At 37.1% G+C, this 18,753-nt stretch overlaps 1 protein-coding gene across 2 annotated transcripts in view; it reads right to left on the bottom strand.

The window, feature by feature from the left end:
* Positions 1-18,753, bottom strand: part of IMMP2L (inner mitochondrial membrane peptidase subunit 2) — a 570,080-nt gene that overhangs the window by 422,766 nt on the left and 128,561 nt on the right. For both annotated transcript variants that reach the window (XM_069851320.1, XM_069851312.1), the window contains exon 3: positions 11,846-11,949. In XM_069851320.1, the coding sequence (XP_069707421.1) occupies positions 11,846-11,949 (104 nt within the window). The remainder of the gene's footprint in view (positions 1-11,845; positions 11,950-18,753) is intronic.

Here is an 18,753-nt window from a genome sequence, read left to right as displayed (position 1 = left end):
CCACTCCTTGAATCCTGTGTTCACTTCTGGGCCCCTCACCACAAGAAGGATGTTGAGGCTCTGGAGCGAGTCCAGAGAAGAGCAACCAAGCTGGTGAGGGGGCTGGAGAACAGGCCTTATGAGGAGCGGCTGAGAGAGCTGGGGTTGTTAAGCCTGGAGAAGAGGAGGCTGAGGGGAGACCTCATTGCTCTCTATAACTACCTGAAAGGAGGTTGTAGAGAGGAGGGAGCTGGCCTCTTCTCCCAAGTGACAGAGGACGGGACAAGAGGGAATGGCCTCAAGCTCCACGAGCGGAGATTTAGGCTGGACATTAGGAAAAAATTCTTCACAGAAAGGGTCATTGGGCACTGGAACAGGCTGCCCAGGGGAGGTGGTTGATTCACCTTCCCTGGAGGTGTTTAAGGCACGGGTGGACGAGGTGCTAAGGGGCATGGTTTAGTGTTTGATAAGAACGGTTGGACTTGATGATCCGGTGGGTCTCTTCCAAACTGGTTATTCTATGATTCTACGATTCTATGAAGTGTTATGAAGGAGAAAAGTGGAAACTATTTAGAATTAGACAGCTGGAATAACGGTGGCAAGTTTTAGAAAAGTGGTATACAGCAGCTGCTAAGCTGCAGACCACAGTCGTCCATTTCTAAGGTAACACAACACAGAATCAACTATTACACTGTCTAAATACTTAACATAAATCTCAACTCACTTTACACACTCAGAAACTCTGTAATCTCTTCAACATCATAAATGGCCACGGGATTAAAAAGTAGAAGTGGACAGAAGAATAAAATTGGAAGGCCAGCTACTCAAAATTCTCTCAGATGACCACTGAGATAATATCTCAGAAAGGATAGAGGAAGAGAGAAATAGAAAGGAGAAAATATTCTACGTGAGCTTGCTCATCTGTTTCAAATATCAAAATAAGAAGCATCCAGACAAAGTTTCAGATATTAAGATGCACTTCTTTTTTGCTAAATTTGGGTTCAGACATTCAAGGGTTCTCTGTTTCACTAAATCAGTTTAACTTAATGTTAGCTTAATTAGAAAATTTTCACAAATTTTCATAAATTTCTGCCAGTAAAGACTTGTCCCAACATCACACCTTCTCATCACTGTTTTAAAAAATATGTAATGAAGTGTCCTTTTTATTAAGCGGTAGTACTGCAGTCCTGCTGATGCACAAAAAGCACTGTCTTACCACAGGAAAGCATATGGTTTCACACAGTAAGGGTGACAAGTGTAACGTCAACTTATTTTAAAAAAATCTAGCTAACATTCGACATTACAGTCCATATACCATGGAGTAACATAAAGGTCAAACATTATCTTAGAAGGTCACAAGAGGCCCATGAAAGATTATTGTTCTTACAATTTTCTGGCTTTGTAAGGTACTTTAAATAAGTTTCAATAAACATAAGTCAAATATACCAACAGCCCTCTTCAGTTCTCAAAGGTGTGCATGCTATCACTATCAGGTAGTAGTTATATTGACCAAGAAGAATCTATATTCTTCACAAGTTTTACAAAGAAATCACAGCTCACAGTGAGGAAAACGCAGTTAACAACAAAGCATTTCATGTCCTATGGAAGCTACTCCTATTTTAATCAGAAATCTGAAACCATCACATCATAAGCTAACAATGAAACTAAGTATTTTAATTCTGTCTCATGGATTCAGCTAAGCTATTATCAATTAAGGATACAGAACATAATTTGTAATTAAGTTTTCCCCTTTAATGTTAAACAGATAAGCCTTTGAACTCAAGAAAAGTGCAAACTAATACAAATCTGCTGTAGGAAAAAATACTACTGCCAGTGTCCTATAGGACTGAAGAGCACACTGTGCGTGATCGCGCATTTAAATATCTTCCAACAGTATCTCTTTACTAAGGTCAAACTCAGCATCAGTTTAAAAATAGACTGTTCTGAGGGTGAAGGGGATCTTATGCAGACACAAACATCACAGCAGGCCTTCTGGGTGTACAGGATGCTATTATCTTTTGCTTGCTGACAATATACTTCCCTTTATATGGCAGGAGCATACTTCTCTCATTACAGTTGCCCTAGTTCTTGAAACATCAAAGTTATTGTTCTGAGAATGTCACTAATTTGTCCCTTAAAGCTAACATATAAAACATATAACACAAGAAATATACTCACTAGCTATCTCTTTTTTGCCTTAAGATATAAACTATTAATTACCAAAACCCTAAATGGTACTATACTATGGATCTTGGTTTTAAGTGAACTACAATTTTAAGGTTTTACCTCTACATTTTTCCCTAGTCCAAATTTCTTTTTATATACTATGTTTTTTACATTTCACAACGGTAGCCATAAAAGAAAATACCTACACTATCAGGGAAAATCTGAGCTGAGTGGCTAGAGAGCAGCAGGCTAGATTGTTCTGCTTCATATTGGCAGAGAAGAGAGGTCACATTTGAATCAATTTAAGTTCTAGTTATGAAATAAATGAAAAAGATCCTCATAGACTCTTCCTACATCAAGTCATTAAATTACAGCCATGACACTTAAATTTGTAGATAATCCTTTTCTTTGCTTTTGGTTTTCTATCATATTATTCTTTTGCCTTCATTTTAGGTGTCTTTTATACTTTATTCCTGACACATTTCTCTACAATTTACAGTCAAAATGTTGACCCTGTCCCCTATGAATAAATCCAGTCAGACTTAATTGAAAATCTAACAAGTCAGCAAACAACTAATTGTGTACTTTCCAGGCTCTTCTTATCACTTGGGAACTGCTCTCCACATAGATTTGCAAAGTAGTTCCCCTTACTATAATATGTTAAACATGACCTAATGTTCAGTCGCCTGCATGCAGACTGCCACCCACTCCATCAACTGTTTTACCATACACATCTGCCTGAATCTATCATTTTTTCTGCTTTAGAGAATTTACAATCTAGTTATAAAATCCCAATGAAATCTTACCACTCCCTGTATGTTCAGCTATTAACACAACAGGATCCCAATGCATGACTAGTCGTTTCAGAAGATGTTGTAAGACAGGTATCAGAACCACATCTACAGAATAAGAGGTTTTTAGGAACTCCACTACTGTACTGTAAAACAAATTAAAAACATCATAATGCATATTCTAAATGCTGTTGACTTGTAGCTTCAAAAAGATATCAAAATTATGTCTCTTATTTTAACAGTTTCATTGCTGAAATTCCATTTGATATCAACAAACACAATAATTCAGGTTGGAAGGCACCTCTGGGAGTCATCTACTTCAACTGCTGGCCAAAACAGACACAACTGCAAAGCTAGATCAGAGTGTTTGGGCTTTTATGGCTATTTTCAAGGATGAAGGTTGCACAGTCTCTCTGACTAACGGCTTAACCAGCTAATTGTGTAATTTTTTTCCTTATGTCTGGTCAAAATACCCCTTGCTGCAATTGTGACCATTGTCTCTCTTCCCCTGGCTGTGCACCTCTGAGAAGAATTTGACTCCATTTCTATGCAGCTAATCAACAAATAGACAGTTGACAACAGTAGTAAGGTCTCCTCCCAGCTAAACAAATATATGCATGTATTTAAAGCTCAATTTTGTTTAGTTGCGCTTTCCAGGAGCAGTTGATTGCACATAAAAAACTAATGTTACATTCATGAATACAGTCTAACATAATTTCCCTAGAAAATACAGTGATGATAAGGTTAATTATCATTTTAAAACTGATAATTTGCCATTCCCTTGTTTTTGCCTTTGCTAACAGGCTGGGAAAAAAAAAAAACAAAAAACAAAAAAAACAGAAAACAAGGCCAAGACTCTGCTTATTACATGCAAAAATATTCACGTCTGCAATATACTCAGCATAGGTCAAGACCCATGGTTTTTCCTCCAACTTCACCAATTAGACTGGAAATAAATATTCTTGATGTGTAAGCAGATTTCACTTTGTCAGCATATGTTCATTGAAAGATTCCTAGAAGTAACATTCTGCAGTTAATATTTATGGTTGCTCATAATACAACTAACTAAACTGGCATAGGGAAAGTTATTACTAAAAGATATGAAGTCAGCTGTGGTGGTATTTAAACTGTAATTTGTCCAAGAACACACTGTATGAAATATCCCATATCATAAAACATCACCTCAGTATTTTCCAGAACAGACACAAAATAAAAGCATCCTAACTACACAAAGGCTTAAATGTATTCAGCAATCTTTCTGCGTATTCAGAAACTACAGAACCAATTTAATCTGTCTAACAGCTTCTGTCGAGCACTTTAAAAATAAATAAAACAAAAATTATCAAGCTCCATCACTTAAGAAAAATTACTGCATTCTCAGTTTCAGGCATTGCTAAACCATATTACAACATCCTATGTACATTTCTCTGTTCAAGCTTTCACAATATTGCAAGTAACAGGATTTAGCATTGGAATATGCAAGCATTGATGAAAAGGAACCAGATATCTTTGAAAGAGAATGGTTTCATATGAAGAAGAAAGGGTAAGCTGATCTCCAGAGTTGTACTAAAAAGATTTGTCATTACTTCATCTCTTCCAAAATACAGAACTACTACTTCATAATAGAAGCTGATACAGCATCTTTAGACCCAAAGTGTGTATTACTCTTGAATCCTTCACGATTCAAGTAAGGCAATAATAAAAGTAAGAATTTAATCTAATAAGAAGTTTATCTTAAACGGAATCTACCATTTCATCAATTCAGGACTCAGAATTTCATCATTTCAGTGCAACCTAAGTTTAAGAACTTTGATACATATCTTCTTTAGGAATCATAGCGCATTGGCTTCCTCACAAGTCCTTTACCTTCAAGGGAAAGAAATTACTTTCAACAAACTATCAGTTTACTTTCAGTTTAACAATATTCTAAAGCTTTGAGCTACCTGATCAGGAGGCTGAGTATACATTCAGAAATTATGGTCCATCTATACTTATAATAATCAAAAATACACTTTTGTGCAAGAATAACCATATGAATAGCCACGACATTTTTAATCCTATGCAATCACAGACCTTCAGTCTGAATTTACTTGAGAAGGAGGTGTCTAATCTGCATACCTTATAAAGAACAAGCATTAGGATTCCCTGTTAGTTGCTGAAACAGCCATATTTCCTGCCTCTTCCAGCAATGAGATTGTGTAGACAATTTCATTGACTTGTAAAAGCCTTTCATATCTCTAGGCACCTACAAGCAATGCCAGTGATAAATAACCAGTAATTATTTTTCAGTAGTTGGAAATGTACTGAAAAAAATATATCAAACATTTCTCTATCAGAGTTGTCAAATTTTCTTTAAGGTTAAAAAAAACAGTTAAGAAAAAATATTCTGTAACGGTTCTGTATATACATTGCAGCAGGCATTTGTATCACCAGATTCTGCTGAAAGGAAATAAAGTTCCTAGCATCTAAATTATAAATATTTCAAAATGTAAAAGTGACATTTTTTTAAAAAAAAAGGCAGGTTTCAAGCTCCTTTTGCTCAACATGACCTTTGCAGGGCAGTCAGGCATCACACTGTAAGGCAGAGTTACGGGATCAGAGACAGCTTTCCAGGCAATCACATCAGGACTCTAATTTCTGCAATATTTCAAGCAGCTGCAACTTAGACCCTCAATCTCCAAAATACTATGACTGCCCATCATCAAGAAAAGTATAAAAATCTGTTCTGTGCTATTTAATTTGTTAGAATAAAAGGGTTTTTTCCCCTTCTCTTTTTCACATGCCTGATCACTAAAAAGTGAAGTAAAAATAAACAAATCCAATTAATAAATGTATTATTTTTATTCTAAGATTGAAAATTACTATTAACACTGCTCCTTCAGTAGGACATAGGTCCTCCTTACGCATTAATTAGCTACTAACACCTTATCTGATCAGCTTACAATTTAAACAACACAAGAGAATGGGTTTTTTCTCCCGTTATTTCTTGCTTTCCAAAGCATCAGACATATATATATATTTGAATTAAACGTCAACTGTAACTTGTTTTTATCATTCACATCCTAATCTGGCTGAGTTACAACATAACCATGACTTGCATTTATTCCTGTGTAGATACAGATGGGCCTAGAAGCAAAATACTCAGAACATGGAGTACTGATCAGCAGATGACCAGTACCCTTCCCAGTCAACTAATACCTCTTCCACAAATGTCTTAAGCCATCTAACAGACTTCCATATCACTAACTTTTTAGAAAAGAAAATCTATTTATTTTTAATTCTCCATATTGCAATTTAATGACTAAAGCATCTGTAATCCATACACATTACTTTTTGGCTTAAAGATTCTAGCCAGACTCTCTCCAGCAATGATTCTGTGCAATTAATCTTGTAAACGCCCTACTCATATTCATAGACTTTAAATTAAATAACTATAACTTCAACTTCTTTTCTCCACAACTTCTCAGTATTACAATAATTGCCTAATTACACACATCTTGAAGTACTTCATAATAAAACCAGTGATAATGTAAGGCACCTGAAAACTTTCTTTAGAAGATGAATTTTACTTACTTTATAAACACAAGATGCTAGTCTGTCTTTTACTAACAATATTAACACACTCATATATAGTACAATATTGTAACATAGATAATAAGAGTAGAACTACATACTTGATTTTTATCAGGAAGACATGAAGATAGGGGTTTAATCCCAGCTAAATGAACAGAATAAGAAAAGATTTTCTGAGGTCACTGAGGAACAGAAAGTAAAGTAATTATTTAGCTTCTATGTCAGCACAACCTCCTTTGCAGTGTCCTACCTGCCAGGAGACAGATGACTCGGTACAGGGACCCAAGTACAAACAAAAATAGAATAGAAATTGGAAGACTTAAGAAGGTCGAACAGAGTTATATGTAACAGATTGTTCAGTATTTCAGTCAGGAAGAAGCTTTCTTAAAAATAATGCAAGAACCATTAAATATCCATTCATGTTACATCTATCAGAATTTAGTAGAAAATCTTTTCATAATTGCAACTGATTCATTTACTGATTCAAATTCAAGGCAGTTCCTTCAATAAGTAACTTCTTACTGATTTTTATTTTACTAGGCTAGTCTTACTAATGAAATTCCAATTAGTGATATTTTATGAATAATATTTATTCACTTTGCACCATTTCAGAATTATTTTGTTTCCATCAACACAACAGGAGCACATTCCTTCAGACTTTGGATTATTTAGATTTGTGTGAATGGGCTGAAACTTGTTGAACCATCACATAAAATCATCATGGCAACTATCTTTTCCAATTTGCACTCTGCCAGTGAGGGATACACAAGCAGAGACAACCTTATGCACAGTACTCTGATTCTTCCTCTAGAATGTTGATTTGCACTGGACTTTCCGGAGCTCAAACACACATAAACTTACACAAAAATACTTAGCAGCTACCAAAAGTAAGGGAGTTTGCCAAAAGGCCTGAACACACTCTTACAGTCAGAGGAAGCAGTGGCAGAAGACATTTTGGAGACTTAATCAAGACAGGAGACCAAGAATCAAGAATGCTTTTTAAAAAAAGTCAAGGCATTTTCTATGTAAAATGCTGGGTTTGTACTTAAAGCAATTATGCTTCTATATAAGAACTCATAAGAAGCTGAAAAAAACCTACATTTATTTATTGCCTTATTATTATAGTTGACCTTTAAAAACATGTCTTTAACTATACTGCCCATTTTCATTTAGCTATTATAGTTCAAAACTTTAGAAGCATGCTACCATTCAGAATGTACAGAACAAACAGCATGGTTCTCCACATTTTGCCAGATTACATTACTGTAACTTTTTTTATTTATTACATGTAGGCACACATTCTAAATTAGAAATGGAAGGACACCTGACAACCTACCCAGCAAACAGGCTCCTGCTCTCAATCACGTCTTGGAGAATTTGTTCTCTCTATTACACCAGTAACATAACCTCCAAAGGCTAAAATTAGTATTTGTGAATATATACAGACTGGAAATTTCATAATTCGGACTCTTAACAACTCTATTTTTACTGCTGCCATTGTTAACGCCTTTGTTTAAAGCCTATTAACCAGGTAAAGAAAAAGACAATGTTCAAATTTCTATTTATCTAAAAAAATATTTTAAATGTCTGAATTAATACTGCTGTATTTCAAATGTCTGCAAAAGCTTACTTAAATTTTGTCATATCAATAGAATACCCATTCTACATACACACGTTGATTTTGCAGTCTTCTACGTGTTGCAACAGCTTCTTTTTACATTGAGACAGGAATTTTTGAACAAAAAGAGGGCAAGATTTTACATCCAGGATATAAGGTTTTCCGCAGAGACAAGCAAAATGAATTCTAGATTATAAATCACTCTTTGGCAACATCTTTTTACAACACCACCTGCATTTCTACACAGTAGAAACCAAGTGACATACAGGTAAGTTGGCAAAAATGTCCATTAATACACTACAGAAGAGCATTAGCGGCAGAAAGTGCAGTGGCATATATTCCTGAAGCCCTGCATGAGCTATACAGCCCACACTGTGACGCATACTGCTACAGCTACAAAGTTGTTGGCATTCAAACTTAGAGTAAAACCAGCTGGGAGAAGCCTACTCATCCTATAACTTATTCAGCAATATCTTCTAAAGTCCTACCTCAACAGAGCTCTTAAAAAACAAAAGGTCTTTTTCACCACAAAAGTTATTTAAAGATCAAGGTCCGTCTGGCAAAAACATTCATCCATTTATCTTTTAAAGATGACCTCATGTGCCACATGACTATGTTCTGTCTTAGCAGATACATAAATGCATTTCCAAAACAAAGAAAGTAACACCCTTTCTTTTGGATCTTTTTAGGAGATGCAAAGGTAGTATTCTGAAAACATAATGGAAATTATTCAATTTATTGAACAAATATTCCCGTTCTGATTTTTAATATATCAAGACCCAGTAATATAGCAGTGTCTAATTTAAGCACTCAAGCAAGTGATCAAGTTAAGGATAATATTAATTTCCCTTAGTTCTGAATCAACTTAAAATTGTGACTTCAAAAGTTATAACATAACATTGAACTCTCTTAATTCTGGTAACAATAAGGATGAGTTCAACCTAAAAGGAAAAACATTAAATTAAAATGGTTTCTAAAAAGCTGAAGTAAGATTTAACTAAACCATGAGTAAACAAATCAATCATTGTTACCAAATTATTCTCTCCATTGGTTTTACATGACTCTAATTTTACATTTTTAAGAACTAATGTCATTCTAAATATGATGTCTAAAACCAGCTATAGGCACATGGATGCACACACAGTGGCACAGCTGTGGTTGTGATGCAGTTACATCTACATCAGATGCAAAGGCAGGGATGACAGAGCCACAACATTCATTTCGATAAAGATATAGTCTTCATTTAATACCTTAACCAAGCACAAACTCTACCAAATTCCTGGGGACAGGGTACTCATTTGTAATTAAAGACATCAAATAATAAAAATTTTATTTAAGCTAGAAATAGATTGCATGATAGAGGAAAAACTTTTGGATCTGCAGCCAGTATCAAAAGCATAATCACAGGCTGATTGACCCTCTCCTGGGTGTCCATGGCCAGCACGACTACATCCTCTCTTTGCTCCAAAGTTTGGCTGTTGGACATCTACTTACACTGGACTTCACCAGCTGGGTTCTCAACAATCCTTTTTAAGAGCTGTGACAGAAACATCACTCATCCAGAATGACACAGTATTTCTGATGGTATGAAAAAAGTAAAGAGCTTGGGAAGTCCCAGTCAAGCTGCCATGAACTAGTATCTGACGTCAGCTCTTGTTCTGCAAAATACACAACCTCACACAACCTCAGCTATTTTCTTCTATGACTTGGCAAAGAGGAGACAGTGGATAAATGTTAAACAGCCAAGCAGGATATGAAAGAAGTTTTACATATCCATCTGCCTATTTCAGTAGCACAAACACTTTTTTGTCTGAATTTATGACAGGAACAGAAAAAGCAACAGTTGATGAGAGACGGGCCTTCCCTGCTCATGCTTTGCCTAAATCAGTCAAATCCTCTCTGAGGACCACCATGTAAAACTCATGCATATACATAGGATATCTATTCACTAGTGAGTTACAGAAATCATAGGTAAAGTATTGAAATGAAAAGGATAAAAATAATAACCCTTTTAAAAAATAAAATCCTCCTGTACCAAAGGTTTTGCCTCAAACAAATCACATGGGTAAAAAATCACATCCAAACACTATATCCTTTTAATCTTTACAATGTTTATATTGTAATAAGCTAGTAGGCCAAAGCTGCTTCTAAGAAATCCATGTCATGAACTGCTCAACAATTCAAAAGTTGTTACTAATATATAACATTCTTCAATATTTTCATATCAAAACTATTAAACAGATTTCTTTTACTGTATAACTTCCTTAGTGTTGTTCTTAAAGTGCTTTTTTAATTCTCTAGTCTGACTATTCAGTGCACTTCTCCAAAGATTAAGAAAAATCTCGGTTCAATGCATAAATGCAATGTGACCTCTTCCATGTAGATGTACCTAAACTCCACCAATAATAGGATTTTTTTCAAAACACAGAAAAACTCCACAGTATCTAAAATATTAGCTATTATGCCCAAACATACAACAAAATGAAATCAATCGATGCAGATGGCTCAGATGGTACCACAAACCTTCAAGAGTACAATAAGAATGAAACCGTTCTGTTCTCTGATTAGACAACATGCTCATCTTCTGTTCGGTCTATTACTTGCTAATCAGTTACATTCACTGTTTTAAACAATCACCAGAGCATGACTTCGGCAGAGGGATGCATACGCAGGCAGAACCAAATTTTACAAGTAGGCATTAAGTGACTTGAAATTGGAGTCCTTTTGCAATATTAGGTGTTGCAAACATTAACAAATTAATAATTGTAGCTAGACCATTTAAAGAAAATCCTACACACCAGACAATAAGCAAGGACATAAAGTAAATTTAAAGATTTTAACAAAATAAGGCTACATGAGAGAGTTAGCTTTAAGAGCTGGCAGTGAAAATTGTCATACAAATTACAACTACAGTGAAGAGGCAGGCAAAAAATGGGACAATTAGAAGAGACGTACGATGTACAAAAATAGGAAGCTAGATATTACAGCTTCCAAAGACAGTTCTGTTATAGTCTACATATTCTGCCTTTCACTTAGAAAACTAAAACTTTAACCTTAAACTATCCAAGCATGTAGTATGAGCATATGTTAAATCATTGTGTCAGTTATACACACTTTGACATTACATTTCTATATTACATTGCGGCTGTAATGGAGTGTCTGTCCTCTTAGTCTTGAGTATTTTCAGCGGCAAAACACTGCCACCTTTTGGCTTGATACATAGACCTCCCGTTACAATTGTAAAACCTTTTTATTTTTTTCCTATACATTTGTCCTTTATGGAGATGGTTGAATTCTTGTGATCTTATTTAAAATTTTATTCAGTAGCCATATTTCTCCAGAAATTTAGTATTAATACGCAAAGAAACACTACTTTTCTCACAAATATGAGTGCACATCCAAACAACTGAAGAAGTGTACTCCACTGAGCCATATAATATTTCCTTTCTTTTATCTCACAGCTCTTCATTCTTACCAGTTTTTTTTACAAACATATACCATATCACATAATATCTTACACTGCATTCCTTTCAAGTAAAAATTTGGTAATATGTTTTTTGAACATCCGAGTTTCAAAACCGATTACAAGAATAACAATGATGCATTATTAAAAATTGTATATTCCTTACTCATATATGTATTTACAGTATTCTAGATTAAATACTGATGGTTCAACAGTTATATAAGCATGCATTGAAATGCACACAAAGTTACTTACACCAATGACACGATATCCCCACGTTGTACATCATAATTGCGAATGCTCCAGTGGTTTAAAAGCACTACATCAGATGCTTGTCTTCCCCCAGGATTCAAAGAAGGCTGAGAGAGGGGGGAAAAAAAGCATTATACCTACATTTCATCTATTAATCCTCCACCTAACTCTCATTCCATCAACAGGTGAAATCCATTAAAATCAGCAAAAATATACTCACTTACCATAAGAGGACCAAGAATTTGTTGTTTCTGGGAAATATATTTCTTTAAAATGCTATGTTAAATGTCATTAATTTATGGCAACCTGTAGCTCACATCTTTCAGTGCACTACTGCACGCAATTTAAATTACACAGGATAAGTACTTATGACAAGCCTGATGAAAAGAGGTGATTGCCTTTACTGCATTATCATTTAACTTCTTAACAAACCAATAGCATTAATTCCCAGAAAAAAACCAAACTTTCTGCAGGCATCTTATTGCTTACACAAGCTCAACACACTAAAAATGAAATACATACTTGTAACAATGCAAACCTCACAACTACAGCATATACTGAAAATGCCAGTAAATGCAGGCCTTCCATAACAGCCAGATGGCCTTCACCTCTGCAGAATGACTTGATTCCCCTTGTCCTTCAGCAGTTTCCACGACTTATTGTGTAGGACTCCACACAGCAGCTTTCAGCCTTCAGGTCTTTCCCACAATGTGACAGGGCCTGTCAGGGAACAGGGCATATTGCTCCTCATTTTCTGATAGTTTATTATACAGTGGGGCTTCTTCAGCACACGTCATCTCCTCCTCTGGTGATACAGAGATCTTTGCCTCCTGGTCAGTCCACGATCACTTCTAAGATTCTTGGGCAACTGGAATTTCCTATTCAAGTCTGTTGTGAGATCAATGCTACCCACTTACTCCATGTACCATCAGTTGCATGATGTGTAGAGAGAAACCTCCCTTTGAACATCCAGGCCAGCACCAGCTCTTGGGGTGCTAAGAGGAGCTGCGCTTCAGTACCAAACACTTCTGAAACAGCTTGAACTCCTTCATATGCTGCCAATATCTCTTTTTCAGTTGGAGTATAGTGTGCCTCAGATCCTCTGTATCTCCAAACTCAAAACCTTAGGAGTCAATCTGAAGCCTCCCCTGGTGTTTTCTGCCAAAGGCTTCAGGTAGGGTCATTCTCTCCATCTGTCATGTGGAGTACCTTTTTAACATCTCCTCCTGCCCAGACCAGCTTAAGAACTACTGTATGAACTATTTCTTATTTAACTTGTTCAAAGGCTTGTCCTTGCTCAGGGTCCCATGGAAAATCGTTCTCATTCTGGGACAACTGATAGAGTGGGCTTATAATCAGGCCGTAATTTGTAGTACACATTCTCCAAAACCCACCACACCTAAGAAAGTTTGTGCTTCCTTTTTACTAGTCAGTGGAGACATAGCTGCTATTTTGTTGATCACATCCATTGCCCATCTTGTCATTTTATTCCTAAAAGCTCGATCTCCTGTGCAGGTTCCTTGACTTTTTTTTATGGCAAAACCCATTTTCAAAAGAGTTTGGACTGTTTTCTCCCCTTTCTCATAAACTTCTGCTGCTGTACTGACCCATACACCAATGTCATCAATGTATTATAGGGTGAAGCTCCAGAACATCTGCTCAAGTGCAGTTTGGATCAGTCCATAACAAATGTTAGGGCTGTGTTTCCACCCCTGGGGCAGTTGATTCCAGGTGTACTGGACACTCCTTCAAGTCCTTCAAGTGAAAATCAACTGCAGCCTGCACTCTGCTGCTAAAGGAACAGACAAACACATTAGCAGTGTCAGTTGTGGCTTACCATTTGGCTGTCTTTGACTCTAGTCAATGTTGAAATGCTAGCTTTTCTGGCGCAGCAGCACTTAGCGGCAGCATGACTTTGTGCAGGCCACAATAGTCCGTTGCTAGTTTCCACTCCATTAGACTTTCACACTGGTCATATAGGACTGTTAAAGGGTAAGCGAGTCTTGCTGATCATTCCTTGGCTCTCCAGTCAACGAATCAGCTTATGGATAGGAACAAGGGAGTCGCGGTTGGTGAACTGGTGCAGTGGCGATTGTCACCTGTTGTTCTTTGACCCTCAGCAACTTTACAATAGAAAGGTCCTCTGAGAGACTGGGCAAAGTGAACAGCTATTTCACTTCCTCTGTCTCCAAGGTAACTACACTGAAAGTTTACCAGTACCCTTTTGGGTCCTTGAAATACCCTATCCTGAGGATGCACAGAACCTCTGGACCAGTCACAATGGGGTGCTTCTGCCATTCATTGCCAGTTAGGCTCACTTGAGCCTCCGATACTGTTAGTTGATGGGATCACCCTGTCATTCCAGAATACAGATGGGCTCTGACCTTTTATAACTTGATGGCATTAGGGTACACTGTGCACTGGTATCTACTAAAGCCTTATACTCCTGGGGGTCTGATATACCAGGACATTGAATCCACACAGTCCAATAAATCTGGTTCTCCCTTTCCTCCATCTGACTGCAAGCAGGGCCCCTCTAGTCCTGGTCATAGTATTTGCTAATCAGTTTTTGTAAATACAAAGCAGAAGTCCCTTCTATAGGACCAGTGTAATATCAACCTTTCTACTCTGTCTGAAGAACTGACCTCTGGAGACTGGAGCAGTAATTTTCCTTGAAGATTCCCTGTGCCCATTTGTGACTGTACTTCCTTGCAATTCACATACCCAAGCCTCTAGGGTTGAGATACGTTTCCCATGCCACTTCCTCATGTCCTCTCTGTGGTCACATAAGGTAAACCACAGGGTGCTCCATAGTCTGTACCCTTTGTATCCTCTGTCTTGAGCAGAGGAATAGTTACTCACAATAGCTGCAATAGTGCTCTGTTTGGGTAAGTAAGACCTACCCTCTTTGAGTTGCTGCATCTTCTGGGACAGTTCCTCCACAGCTGAGACAGGGGAGGAAGACAGATTTTTTGTATTGCCAGAGTTTGACAGCCAATTCATCCACCAAGTCTTTTTCATAAATTATGATTCAATAACAACAAAACCAAGAAGTATAAAAAGAACTTAATATACAAGTCTTTAGACTTAATGTGTTCAGAAACAACGTATTCCCTGTGACATTTTTACTAGTAGTAAAGTCTCAGGTCTAGCAATACAAAAATACAGCTTCTGAAAAAGCAGTCACAAATAAGCTGACAAGGGCTCTTTACTTCTGCAAGAAACAAAATAATACAGAGGCTTCTTTCCTCCTCTGTCTTGAAGCATTATAACTTGTTTGCTCAAGTTCTCAGCATAATAGCCTGCTGCAAATGAGACACACAGGTCTTAATTTAGAACTGTGTTACAGAAGTCACAAAATATTCACTCTTTCCAATTACTAACTAATCTAATGCTAAAAGCATGCAAATTGAGATCCCCAGCCATATGATGAAGCCTCGCAGGACATGAAGTTCTGTAAGTAGGAGGGTAAAAGCATGCCCTTTTACTATAAATAATGATTAACTTGATAGTTGTTATGCTGCTAGTGAATAAAAGAAGGTCACAACTTATTTGCTTACAGCTTGGGGAACAGATAGAATATTCACACAAGCTCATGGGCTTAGGTACAGTAATCCTAATAATAAAGTTAGGAGAAACTGCCACAGAATAATTACAACTGCTATTATGCATAATGGAAGAGAACACTCAATAATGTTTGCTGCTGAAACAAATGTGCTTCATCAGAGATCACTAGTCAAACTACTTGCTATAATCCTTGGTATTGAACTGTTTGCAACCGAATTTGCATATAAAGTTGCACATACATTGTCATCTTTCATCTCACTTGAAAATAGGCCATTTGATTAAATGAATTTGCAAATTCCTATATCCATGGGGGGTTCTTTTCTCCACATCATTATGTATGAAGAGTCCTTAATATCAGACAAGCAAAGAAACTTAATAGAAAAAAAAAATGAAACAACAAATTAATATCAAGATGTTCATATGAGAACAAACAAGAAGCATCACAAAAAATTCACAACAGCCAATTAAAAAATCATATTGCCAGTTATTTGCGTCACTTACATTCAATGCTGCAAACAGATTACAACTCACTCAAAACCCACTATTAACAAAATGCTAGATGAGCACATCAACCTGCAAGATCACAAGTAACTGAAAACACCTCATGAGTAGATTAAGAAAGCAGTACTTTTGAAAAGAAAAAAGAAGGTAATGAAACAATTAAAAAATGTTAAAATTATGAATTATGAACTGCAATAGTTCACTGTTATTCCCTACAGGTTAGAGTTAATACTCATATATACTGAAATCAGCACAAGTGAACAATTACGAAAAGTGGCTGAAGGCACTGTAGAAACACAAAATCAGCTTGAGACAAAGAAATTGTATGAAGTCTGTCTTAATTGACTGGAAATAAATCAAAAAAATTGTATTTTCATTAGAAGCTTTATTCAGAATGCTTTACAGGGTGTCAAAAAACATTATCAGTGACTGTGAAGCAGCAGTAAGGCTGGTCCAAAACGAAAAAACAGAAAGGGGGAAGAGACCAAGACAGTAAGAAAGTGAGACCAGGACAGTGAGAATGACACAGAGATTTATTCCTTGCTTCTTGTCCAATCTTTTAATTTCAGGCTCAGCAGCAGCCCCAATGATGAGTACACAAAGCCAGCTAGATCGTTTAGAGGTCTACTACAACCAAATTATTGGGAATAATACCGTGATATCTTCAATTTGAGATAATAAGATATCATTGGAAGCATGCAATTGATGGATATAAGACTACATGCTGATTGAACTTCACTCCCTCTCATATAGACTCATAAAATCATAGAATAGTTTGGGTTGAAAGGGACTTTAAAAATCATCCAGTTTCAACTCCCCTGCCATTGGCAGGGACATTCCACTAGATCAGGTTACCCATCCAACCTGGCCTTGAACACCTCCAGGGATGAGGCAGCCACAACTTCCCTGGGCAACCTGTGCCAGTGCCTCACCACTCTCATTGTGAAGAAATTCCTTCTTATGTCTAGTCTAAATCTGCTCTTCTCCAGCTTATATCCATTCCCCCTTGTCCTATCACTACAAGCTTTTATGAACAGTCCCTTTCCAGCTTTCTTGTAGGCTCCTTTCAGGTACAGGAAGGTCGCTATAAGATCTCCTTGGAGCCTTCTCTTCTCCAGGCTGAACAACCCCAACTCTCTCAGCCTGTCCTCATAGGGAAGGTGCTCCAGCTCTTGGATCATCCTTGTCGCCCTCCTCTGGACCTGTTCCAAGAGTTCCATATCCTTTTTACATTGAGGATTCCAGAACTGGACACAGTACTCCAGATGAGGTCTCACAAGAGAGGAATAGAGAAGCAGAATCACTTCCCTCGACCTGCTGTCCACACTTGTTTTGATGCAGCCCAGGATATGGTTGGCCTCCTGGGCTGCAAGCGCACACTGTCGGCTCATGTCGAGCTTCTCATCGACCAGCACTCCCAAGTCCTCCTCTGCAGGGCTGCTCTCAACTACATCATCCCCCATCATTAACTGAAAACGAGGATTGCCCCGACCTAGGTGTAGGACCTTGAGCCTGGCCTTGTTGAACCTCATGAGGTTATCACAGGCCCACTTCTCCAGCCTGTCCAAAGCTATATACATAGCTTTCAGGTACATTCAACATAGATCACTCTTCAGAGAACAAAATAAACAGCTGAAAAGACAAAGTGATGACCAGTACTCCTTCAAGCTACTTAGTAAGAGAAGGATATATTCCTTATAATTAGGTCCCTGTCAGACTTAGTTAGGTGTCTAATAAATCTGGGAAAGGAAATTAGTATGTTATTAAAAGCACCAAGAAGTCTTTTTCTGTAGTCTGAACAGCCATATACACCAAAATTAAAGATGGACTTCTTTTTAAGTGCTTCTGTCCAGAATAAAACCAGAGACAGAATTTTACAGACACCAAGATATCAGCAGAATTAGAAATGTCAACCTTAAAGTTACCCATACTTCAATCAACAAATGTTTGGTCAACAGAAACATCAAGGGAATGCCTCGGGATTTTAATCATCCACTGATATATATTGCTTTCTCTGGCCACTATGAACAGTGCATCTTTCTTTGTCAGCTTGAATAAATCTGAGCAAATAACTGTAGTATATTTCAAATCTTTCATGGATAAACTTCAGTTAACTATATGCTCTTCAAGAGAGTACAGGAGCAACACTCCAAAACAATACTAGAATACTCCCTAAGGAAGGAAGGAAGGAAGGAAGGAAGGAAGGAAGGAAGGAAGGAAGGAGGGAGGGAGGGAAGGAAGGAAGGAAGGAAGGAAGGAAGGAAGGAAGGAAGGAAGGAAGGAAGGAAGGAAGGAAGGAAGGAAGGAAGGAAGGAAGGAAGGAAGGAAGGAAGGAAGGAAGGAAGGAAGGAAGGAAGGAAGGAAGGACGGACATAAAATTCAAGATGCATTTGAATCTTGAATGCTGCATGTGGCTCTAAATTCCAAGAGCAGTAAAAAATAAGAAGACAAATGGGGGAGTCATATTAATCTGGCTGATTTTGTACTCATCTAGATGCTCTATCATGTATTTGAATTTCTCCTGTCTGAAGATAGTAGAAAGAGAATCAAACTGTTTTCCCCAGTTTCCCACTCCTCCTTTCAGAGCAAATTTCTGGCTCTGCAATTGTAAGCCAGTTTTGCCTTACAGTTACTACAATACAGCTACTAGAAAACAATAAAATCTCTTTGTGAGTCATCAATTCAATCCCAAGAGACAAAAGGTAGTGCTCAGTAAAGAAATCTTTATTTATAATGATGAGGAAGATATATTTATCTATTTACCACTACTTAACTATATATTTTCCTTTTATGGAGACAGAATTTTGGCAAGTGGGGTTCTCAAAAACTTTTCTTTTCACGCC

Source organism: Phaenicophaeus curvirostris, chromosome 1 (assembly GCF_032191515.1).
Source record: "Phaenicophaeus curvirostris isolate KB17595 chromosome 1, BPBGC_Pcur_1.0, whole genome shotgun sequence".
Taxonomy (NCBI): domain Eukaryota; kingdom Metazoa; phylum Chordata; class Aves; order Cuculiformes; family Cuculidae; genus Phaenicophaeus; species Phaenicophaeus curvirostris.
Note: the sequence above shows the minus strand (reverse complement) of the source record. Positions and strands in the feature narration are given on the sequence as shown.